A 10876-nucleotide genomic window follows, 5' to 3' on the forward strand; every position below is an offset into this window, starting at 1 on the left:
GGAGAATATAGTATGTTTATGGACACAAACGATGAGGAAGAAAAACATACAAAAAGAGAGAAAGGGTAGGTGGGAGGGAGAGGACAAAAACACTTCGACATACTTTTTTGGTGAGTGGAGACGGACGCAGGGGAGAGGGGAAGGACAGACAAACAAATGATGCTCTGAGTGAAAAAGTATAACTGGTGGTTTGTTTTAGAGGGCATGTCGCCCCTGTGGACCGCCCCTTTGTCTCCTGTCCCCCCCTGTCTGACCCCTCTGCCCTGGCTTACACCGTGGGCCGCTCCCCTGACAGTGGGGTTGCTTAGCCGGCTTAGCCCAGGTCAGGCACCTTGACCAAGGGCACAGCCCGTCGGCCACTCCCCTGATGCCTACAGGTATCATTTCTTTCTCTCACTGGGTTTCCGGGCTCAAAGAACGGGGATAAACCTGGGAAGCAGAGGAGGCAAGGGAAGAATGGATGGAGAGACAAAGGGGTGGAGAAGATGAGGAGGAGTCGGAGGGAGGAGACATGGAAAGGATGGAGAAGAAAGGGGGGCGGGGGCGGGCTTGGAGGAGAAAAAAGGGGATAAATGGGGTAAAGAGAAGGGAGGAAGGATGGTAGATTGAGGGAGGAGAGAATTGATCTGCAAATGGTTAGTATGCAGCCCCCACGCCCCCCCGTCCCCCCCATCTCTCCCCCCCCCTCCCCCTCCCTCTCTCCTCTCCCATCAGTCAGTGAAGGCTGAGGGCTGAGAGTATGTTGTGGACCACTGCCCGGATGCCTCATACATATTAAAGCCCCCTGCTATTATTTATATCATGTCTCTCCTTCCCCTGCTCGCTGCCCTCCATCCCCACCACACCACCATACGTACATGCACGTGCATATCAGCATATACACACACACACACACACACACACACACACACACACACACACACACACACACACACACACACACACACACACACACACACACACACACACACACACACACACACACACACACACAGATGCACTGACAGACAACTACTCACAAACAATGACACACAATGACACTTACACATACACACACACACACACACACACACACACACACACACACACACACACACACACACACACACACACACACACACACACACACACACACACACACACACACACACACACACACACACACACACACACACTCACTCTGAGAGATTTGAATGATCTCGGTCTCTCCTCACGTCTCCCTTTGCGCCACATTCTATACCTGTTTTTATGTCTGAGCCTGACTCATCCTCTCAATCGCTCCGTCTCTTTCTCATCTTCTCATTTCTGTCTGATCTTTTTTCAATCCCTCCCTCCTGCCTGTGATGGAGTGATATTATTCGGATAGGTCTTAAGCCCGGTAAAGCCCATAAGGACCTGTTTGTCTCTCTACCTTGTTTTCCAATACCACAGGGCCGGGGGATTGTGTCTCTTTCAGATGGCTCGTCCAGTGTTCTGAGCAGAGGTGAATTTAGTCCTTGTTTGAAAACGACAGACAGACACATGGATCGTGATCAAACCTAAAATTTTAAATAAATGCTTAAAGCTGGGTTCATCCAGAATTTAAAGAAACCAAACCCAATTATTTTATTTGATCAATTATCCAGCCTCATAATGACTCCTAATTTGAAAACATTCATGAATTAATCCATTTTGATGTCAGACTCAAAAGGGGATACCACAGAAAAGTAATTACACTGATAATGTTACATAAATCTGAAAGTGAAGAGGAAAGGGATCAGCAAAAAAAAATAAACACTTTAGATTCAGGATGTTGTTGAGCTTCCCATGTAACCCCTTTAATACACCGGACAAGTATTAATTATATTATAATTATAGGTCATTACATTTAAATGCTGTTTCATAAAACAAAAAATTATTTATGGACAAACTTAAAAGTGGCCTCACATTCTCACTTGTTTGATCAGGAGGAGAAATAAATAAATCACACCTCAACCACAACCTTTGGAAGTGGACGTTTTTGCCTAATGAGATCCAAACCTATTATATTACTCTGTTAGTGCAAGGGTGCTCTTAAGTGATGGGAGGGTATAGCAATAGTTACACTTGATACATTACTCCAAAGTTTGAGATAAGTCTTTACAAATATTTAAAGTCTTCAGGAAAATAAATACAGAAAAAGACATGTATATATAAAGATATGAAATTATTCCTTAACATATATTAGCAATATAACAAGAAGTGAAAGAATAATGGACACAGGGAGATAGGATTTTTTAAATATTTTTTTTACAAGTCATCTCATTTAAATTCTGCATTCAGCATTTGACTTGCTGTGGCCTTTAAAACCTGAATCTTCAGTTATCCAGTGATCTGATGGTAAGACGCATACAAACTGACTGTAGCATCTTCGCTTCCCTTTCGTCTGCGAATCCTTTTTTTTTTTTTTTTTTTATGTTCTCCCCTCTCCTTAGCCGTATTTATTGTCCTCATCTTGACTGTTGCTATCAAATACAAGCAAAACATCTTTTAAACCCACAAATCATAGAAAGGGTTTATAAATGCTAAAATACATATCAAAATAGGTATTTTTTATGTCTGGGTGTAGCACAGTTTGTCCGTCTGGAGGAGAATTACCACATATGTTGCCCATCAAATTTAATATTTAATAATCTGTTTATTACCGGTGGCACAAATTCAAAAAGAAGGCCATGTCTCAAGAAATAAAGCCCTGTATGTCTGGGACTAAAAAAACTCTTCCGTCCTCACTCGTTGGGGTTTCCTCCATCCTTCCTCCCCTCTCTGTTCACTCATCCTCAAGCGCTCTCATTCCTTTGCTCCCGCCTTCCCTGTTCCCCTTCTTCCTTTCCCCCGGCTGTGATGTCCTTGAGGGCCTGCTGAAGCTCCCATAAAGCCTGCAGTAAATGGCTCTAATCCGGTAATAAATGGCTGTGTCCTACAGACAAGGGTGTGAGGCTGCTGCAGCCACGGCTTTATCAGATGGAATGATATTCAGCACACAAACACACATGAACACGCACACATATATTCACAGATGGAATAGAAGCAGCATGGATGCGTGGAAGCAGGCATACTCTCTCCCCCCTTTCTGTTTCTTTCTCTCTCTCTCTCTCTCTCTCTCTCTCTCTCTCTCTCTCTCTCTCTCTCTCTCTCTCTCTCTCACACACACACACACACACACACACACACACACACACACACACACACACACACACACACACACACACACACCTTTATAGGGCTTCAGATGGAATCACCTCCAATTGTGCTGCTTTTATGGATGCTGTGCAAGAGCAGTGCCATTATTACCTTTAAATGATTAGAGATGCGACTATGATGCATTATGATGATAGGATCATATAGAGCTGTATGAGCTGTTGCACTGCTCATTATGTCTGCTGGGATTGACTAGAACTGAATGAAGGAGCTGGGAGGGACACGGGGAATAAGAAGAATAGTAATGTGACCTTTGGAGATAGTTGGAGTTCACCTGTTTTTAATCAGCAAATACAATTGATTTTTATCTCCCTTGGTTTTATTTGTGTAGCACTGTAGTCACTCGGTCCACTGAGACTGGACTTAAATGTATGTGTGTGTGTTGGGGCGGTGGGGTGGGGTGTGTCTTACAACCTCCACATTCCTTGTTGAGTTGTAATGCTGAGCAGCGCTTTCATTTTCCTGTCATAACATATATAGATTTTTTACCTCTCTCTGTGTGTGTGCGTGTGCGTGTGCGCGCGCTGGCTCACTTGTGTGTATTTATTTGTGCTCCAAGTATGTGGTTTTCATCGGCGTGTGCTCTCCTTCAGGTGGAGTTGACCGGCAGTAGCGTGTTTGACTACATCCACCCAGCGGACCACGTCGAGATGGCCGAGCGGCTGGGAATCAGGCCCCATCTGCGGGCCGAGGCCGGCTGCCACACGGTCCCTGAGAGCGCCTCCAGCTCCGCATCCACCTCCTCCCTGGCTGGTACCCCTGAACCCGGTACGGTTAAGCTGTCAATTTATAGCAAGAAAATAGAAATAAATAAAAGCAAATATATTATTTTTTATTAATTTACTGAATTCAGTTTGCATAATCAAAACAAAATAACAATATTTTAATGTATTGTAAAATTCTTCTTCTGCTCTCCTTCTCAGCAGCTCCATCCAGTCCTCACTCTCCTGCTGACGAACCTCCTGACCGTGGCTTCTTCATCCGCATGAAGTCCACGCTCACCAAACGAGGCCTGCATGTCAAGTCTTCTGGATACAAGGTAGCTGTGGAAATAACTCGCCACCATTTGAAAACATATCTTGTGTTATGCATGCTTTAATTTACCTGCTCGTTCTTGAAGTGGTAAAAACACAAGCAGAGCCATTTTGTTTTGTGCTCCCAGAGTTTCATAGCACCGTCAGCTTGGTCGTTTTCTGTATATTTTATGGCTGCGACCTTATTTCACACTGAGCCGCCGCACATAACACAGTTTACTGCACTCACTGCTGTAATAGCAGAGCTGCCGCATTCCTTTTTGTTTGTGTTCTTCTTCTTGTTTAATGTACATTGATGAATGTAATATTTCTGAGCTCCTATTCTTGTTATTGTCATTTTATTTGTCCTTAGTTTTGTAACTGTCTCACAGTGCATCAATCAATTCAAACTTCGCCTGATTCTTATTTTGTCATCCTCTTGTAAATTAGCTTTGTGTGTAAGGAATACATTCTGCTCGACAGGTAATCCACGTGACGGGACGAATCCGCTGCCGCCCTGCACTTGTTCCGGGCTCCACGCGCTCCCTGCGCCGACCGCTGGGTTTGGTTGCTCTGGCGCACACACTCCCCCCTACCACGCTTAATGAAGTCCGCATGGAGAGCCAAATGTTTGTCTTCCGAGTGAACATGGACCTACAGGTCACGTATTGTGAGAACAGGTAAGGATTTTGTGCACAGATAACGTCAGAGGAATGCTGAGTATCTGCATATTTTTCAAAATGTGCCAAGTTTTATTTTGTTAAAAAGTGCTCCCACCTTCAGGTTGTCTCGTGAGTACCCAGCCAGTTACTGGGTTCAGTTGACACATCTGCCTCTGTTAAGTGAACAAGTGTTTGTTTTTTTCTTGCATTGCTTTACAGGATCTCGGAGTATATGGATCTGACCCCAGCAGAGGTGGTGGGACATACCTGCTATCATTTCATCTATGTAGAAGACCTGGAAAACCTCCGGCAGAGCCATGAGGACTGTGAGTCATCCATATGCTCGTGTAGTATGTGAAGTTCATCCCCACCCCCCTGATTCTTCATAGTATCTGAACTTGGGAGGTTAGAGGAGCCTGTTGAAATCTCATCCTGTCCTACTGTGATAGGCGCCCTCTGCTGCCACTATCATGAACTGCCAAACCAATAACGAGCCCTCTCTGCTCTCCACTCTTTCCACCCTCCGCCCGTCTCCCCCTCAGTGCTGAGGAAAGGCCAGGTAGTGACGGGATACTATCGCTGGCTCCAGAGGAGAGGAGGCTACTTGTGGATCCAGTCCACTGCCACCGTCTCCATCAACCACAAAGCCCCCCACGAACGCAACGTCATCTGGGTTAACTATGTCCTGAGGTCAGTGCAACCACAGCGAAACATCAGTCTGGTCTCCAGGAGAGCTGATATGAGCCCACTTTAAATATGCAGGCACCGTGCTGTGAGCCGAGATCCTTTGAAGGGATAGATGATGAAATTTGGTAGGATTATTGGGATAATGAGTTTCACTGATTCCAACATGTCAGGAAACTGGTGAGGATACTCATAAAATAGTGACATCAAAGCAAAACACATCACCACTGCCTATTGATTTTAATAGGATTTTTTTTTAATTTTTTTATATTGAATTGTTATGTAAAATGTTGCTGACTCAAAAACATTTGTCATCCTTATTTTTACAGATTTTAGATCAATCTGATAACAGATGACAATTTTTCCAGTTTTAACTATTATCATGACAAAACTAACAAATTCTTACATTTAAAAAAAAAGTGGAGCTCAAAAAAACGTTTACTGTGTCACTTTCTTAAATGTAAACCTTTCATGCTGCTCCGTAAAATATTCATTTTGTTTATTTATTTCTGTAGCATGAAATAATTTCAGTCTTACTAACCAAAGTTATCAGTTTTTCAGAGTTCTCAGCTGCTCAGTGTTGTTTAGCTTCAATACTCAGCAACAAAGCATTATTATATAGAATTATATATATTTGATTAAATATACAGTATTTAGTGTTATTTAATGTCATAATTAAATAATAATACTCTGAATTATTTGACATAATCTATTAGAAAAGCTTTGGAACTGATAAAAGGATATTTCAAAACTCTGCACTGTCTCTATTCAAATATAAATGACCCTTTAAATGTAGAATTACCTTTGGTTAAGGCTTTATATATTCATTACACAGACCTTGAAAAAAATGCGCTCATACACACACACGCACACACACACGCACACACACACACACACACACACACACACACACACACACACACACACACACACACACACACACACACACACACACACACACACACACACACACACACACACACACACACAGAACATAAAATGTGCGCACAGCAACAGAGCAGTCAGACAAAAACAAGAGGAGGAGGCTGAATTTTAATGCTAATTGGACTGAAGCTATATAATTACAACAAATGGATGTCAGAATTTTGGGGCTGAATGGTGTTTTAGTTAATTAGTGCTGTAATTACAAGAGCTCATTAACTTCTCCAACAGCCTCCTCCTTGTCTGAGCTTAGTTGTGTATAGGTGGGCTGCTGAGTGGGGCAAAGTGTGTGTTTTGGTGCTTTTCCTGTGTGTGTGTTTGTGTCTCTTGAGGGGTTGGCTCTGCCTATGTGTCTGTTTGCATGTGTGTGTGTGTTAAGGGAGGACTGGGTGTGTGTTAGGTTAGAAGGGTGTGAGGCAGTTTGGCTATTGGAGGTTGTTATTAGGCTGATTACATGTTGTTTCCATCTCTAAGTATTCACTCAAATCAGCACACAACTAGTGGATTTTTTTTTTTTGTAAGTGTAAGTGGCTTTAAGTGGTAGATGATCATTTGTGTATACGTCCACCTTTTCTCCCTTTTCCATTTTCACATCTCTCCATCCAGTCGAACGGAGTTGCCCGACACTCCCCTGGATCTGCAGCAGCTACCAGAGAGCATAAGAGCCGAGCGACTCCGAGTGAGCTCGTCCCCCACTGACAGCTCCACTCAGGCCCGAGGTATGACTCTGTACACATTACTGCCTTCCCATGATGCCCACTGACGCACAGAAATACCTGCCTGTTCCTCTCCTTTTCATAAAAATATCTCTTCCTCTCCAGGATCACAGCCAATGAAGAGCTCAGCGGGAAAGAGTGACCCTGACACGAAAGGCAGAGAGAAATTCAACACCGCTGCCATCCAATCAGAGGACAGGAGGAAGCGCCTGCTGAGGTCCGACCCTGAGGGCGCACCTCCCGTAACCCGCCGCAGACTGGAGGAGCTCCGTCATGCAGAGGAGAGTGTGTCAGCCTCCTCGGACCTGGCGAGCGAAAGCGAGGGAGAGGAGGAGGAAGAGACAGAGTGGGACCAGGGGGTAGACAGCGACAGATTGAAACAGGAAGACAGCGGGGGAGGAGGGAAACAGAGTCGAGGAGGAGACACCACGACCAGAGGGGAGAGGGGGGGGAGGGTGCACAACGGCCGGGCTGTGATCCAGCAGCTGAAGAGCGTGGTGACCCCGTCTCCCCTGCCGGGCAGCCCCGGCATCAAGACTGAACACGAAGCCCTGACCACCGGGGGGCGTTGGGGGTCACACACACAAACCTCCACCTCGCACACACACCTCTCCCAGACCCAGCCCTCACATGCACACACACCTTCCAGCAGCCTCAACGGTGACAGCCCCACCACCCCAATCCCCGACTCTTCCTCCAGCAGTGAAGCCCCACCAAAAGGCTTGTTCACGCCCCCGTCCCCAGCTCTGTCCCCCGCCATGTCCGTGTCCTCCCCGCTGCCCCGTGAAGAGAGGGCTGTGTCGGGGGTGGTCAGTCGGAGCAGTGGCGGCGCAGGTAACTGTCCTGACTTTGAGCTGCTTCAGAGACTGGCTGCAGGCGGTGCAGCAGGGCGGGTCCTCTTCCACCCCCTTGCCCTCGGCCCGCAGGGCCCTCAGAGCCTCTACGCCCCGAGCACTATCCGGTACGCTCCACCTGAGCTACCCCCCTCCCACCACCACAGCGTGGGACACAGTGATGGCCTGCAGCTACGCTCGGACCACCACAAGGGACCCCCACCGGCCTTCTTCCCCCACCTACAGCGGCTGGCCGGCCTGCCACCCTTCAGTGGTTTCTCCCCATCTGACAGCCCTTTCTCCTCCGGCCTGCCCTTCTGTATGAATGGACTGAGGGGGGCCGCGGGCACAGAGGAGGACTGAGACTCCGAGGGGAGGAGGTGAGAGGAGAAAATAAAAATGAAGGATGGAGCGAAGTGACAGGAGAGCAAGAGAGACATTGAAAAGGGCAGGAGAGACAAAAGCGGCGGGACATTAAGCCTCTGAGGACGTTACTAATTGGACAATGAGTTGAATAACTGCAATCTAAAATATGTGACAAGTTGCTGCCATAGGAATTTATTGTGTCGGATTGCTGTGGACAAGTGACAGCAACTCACAGAGAAAACGGGACATGGAAACTTTTGACTGCTTGTCCCTAAAGACTTTTCGTCTCTACAACAATAATGAACTCTGCTCTGTGTCTTTCTCTAGATGACTGTGTTGATTTATGTGTCTCTTCCACTCAGAGAAGCCATATTGTATATAGAGACAAAACCATAAAGACCCTCAGCTCACATCCCCGTTACTGTCACTCCAATTAACCCAATTAACCCTGAAACCAGTAGAAAGAGTCAGACACTTGTCTGTAGAAATGAAAGTGACTTTGGAATATACATTTTTATTATTGCAGTATTATACAAATCATCTCTTACACTGGGCTCCAGGTGAGAATTAAATGATGGGGTTTCCCTTAAAATAGATGGAGACCAGAGACTTCTGGTGTTTTGTACTGAGACTCAGAATATTAATAAATAATAATTAAAAAAAAGTATTCATCAGTCAGCCATACCTAAAGCACACTGTTGGGGCAAAGTATGAATAAAATAGTCCCAGACATTCCATTATATATAAGGGAAGAAAATGCAATGCAGACAGGATGCCACTACTGTTGTTTGATTATAGGAAGGTAATGTGTTTAACTGAGTATTAATTATAGTATATTCTGTATGATGCTGCAGTTGTGTTTGTGTATGAAAGCCATATTCTTGTTTTTTTAATTTTCTAAAGTCTTTATTGATTTTTTTTTATTATTATTTTTTTTCACCAGATCAAACAGATGGAAGAATGGGGCAAAAAAAAATATGTCTAGACGGACAGAATAGTGTCGTTTTACTGGATGTACAATATCATCCAAATACCTTTTTTATTCTCTCAAAAAATATTTCTAAAAAATGCTTTAGGAGAGAAAATGGTGCTGGACAAAAGTGTTTTTGTCATTCAAACCTTTTTCTGAGCACTTACTGAAATATGTTCTGCTGTGAACTCAAAGCACTTCATGACTCAATGTGTGATCCTGTTAAAACAGATGCAAGAGTGGTCACTAATATCATAGCCTGACCACAGTGCAGTGGGTGGGATAAATGCTCATTTTAAAAAGACAGGCAAATAAACAGACCACGTGTGGGCATTAAAATTCGACCGTAAGAGGTCAATAAAAATAAAGCAGAATAATCCTGGTGCTGGTTTCAGTTCAATTCAACTGAAAATGAAGTTTGAAACAAGTGAAATGTCAAGACACTTTCTTCATAAAAAAAATGAAATAACTTTTATTTTTAATTAGTGCAAGTAGGAGGTAAGTCAGACGGTGGTTGTTTAAAAGATACTCAAACAACTGAGGATTTTGATTCCAGAGTATAATATTTAACATTTAAAAATGTTGGTATCATTACAGCCAAAAACATGCGAGTAAAGTAAAATTGATCAGTAATAAACTGATATAAATCATGAGAAATAAACATGAGAATTATTTAGCACTTTTGGAATATAGTCTTTTAGATTGGTCTACAATTTGATCCAAATACACATAAATTTCTTATAATCTGTTGAAAGCTTTCTGGCACTTTGTTTTCTTGGAGATTGAGATTACGGCCGACAGTCTGATCTGAGGATTCGGTTTATGTGGAAACAACTTCTCGCGTTCTGATGTCGGACAGGAAAAAAAAAAAATCAAATTGTCAGATCTGTCACATATAAATATGTGAGCACACATATTCTCGGGCGTTTACTGGTATAATACGTGTGTATGAATGTGTGTGTGCGCGCGTTTGCTTGTGTGTGTGTTTTGGTTCTTTTTGTCGTTGTTTTTTTTGTTTTTTTGTTCTTGAATTAAACCGCTAACCCCTTGCCCATCACTGTGAATCTAACGCTATCCTCCCATCTTTGTGAATACTCCACCCTCTCATCAAATAAAATGAACCAATGTAAAAATACAAACAGTGATACAGATGATGATAACAATAAAATATTCCATTAGAGGAGCACAACTCAAGGTTTGGTTGGTTTTTTTTGTATTGCTTTTGCAAGCACATAAATTCAACGTGTATGATGTATGAAAGTGCATTGATTCAGATAATTATATTTGATTCAAAGATCATTTGGGACACTTTTTTTTTCTTTTTTTTCTTTTTTTTCAAGATAAACAGGTTCAGTCCTCTCTCACATTTCAATACAGTGGATTTGTTAGACTTAATATCAGTTACTAACATGCATCTTCTTCACAAATTATTAACATTTCAAGTATTTAAACAACATTTAGGAACAGTAAGACC

General features: G+C 43.6%; 1 protein-coding gene across 2 annotated transcripts in view; it reads left to right on the top strand.

The window, feature by feature from the left end:
- The window catches only part of npas1 (neuronal PAS domain protein 1), a 37049-nt gene extending 26453 nt beyond the window's left edge, over positions 1–10596 (top strand). Inside the window, exons 6-12 of one of the 2 annotated variants that reach the window (XM_069706421.1) lie at positions 3810–3984; positions 4140–4255; positions 4713–4909; positions 5111–5217; positions 5434–5581; positions 7124–7236; positions 7339–10596. In XM_069706421.1, the coding sequence (XP_069562522.1) occupies positions 3810–3984; positions 4140–4255; positions 4713–4909; positions 5111–5217; positions 5434–5581; positions 7124–7236; positions 7339–8429 (1947 nt within the window). In that variant the 3' untranslated portion in view covers positions 8430–10596. The remainder of the gene's footprint in view (positions 1–3809; positions 3985–4139; positions 4256–4712; positions 4910–5110; positions 5218–5433; positions 5582–7123; positions 7237–7338) is intronic. The other variant, XM_069706422.1, reaches the window with a different exon arrangement.
- The last annotated feature ends 280 nt before the right edge of the window (positions 10597–10876 follow it).

This window comes from Brachyistius frenatus, unplaced genomic scaffold (assembly GCF_029030835.1).
Source record: "Brachyistius frenatus isolate BFR_SWC_R1_liver_20210118 unplaced genomic scaffold, ASM2903083v1 Contig_62, whole genome shotgun sequence".
Taxonomy (NCBI): domain Eukaryota; kingdom Metazoa; phylum Chordata; class Actinopteri; family Embiotocidae; genus Brachyistius; species Brachyistius frenatus.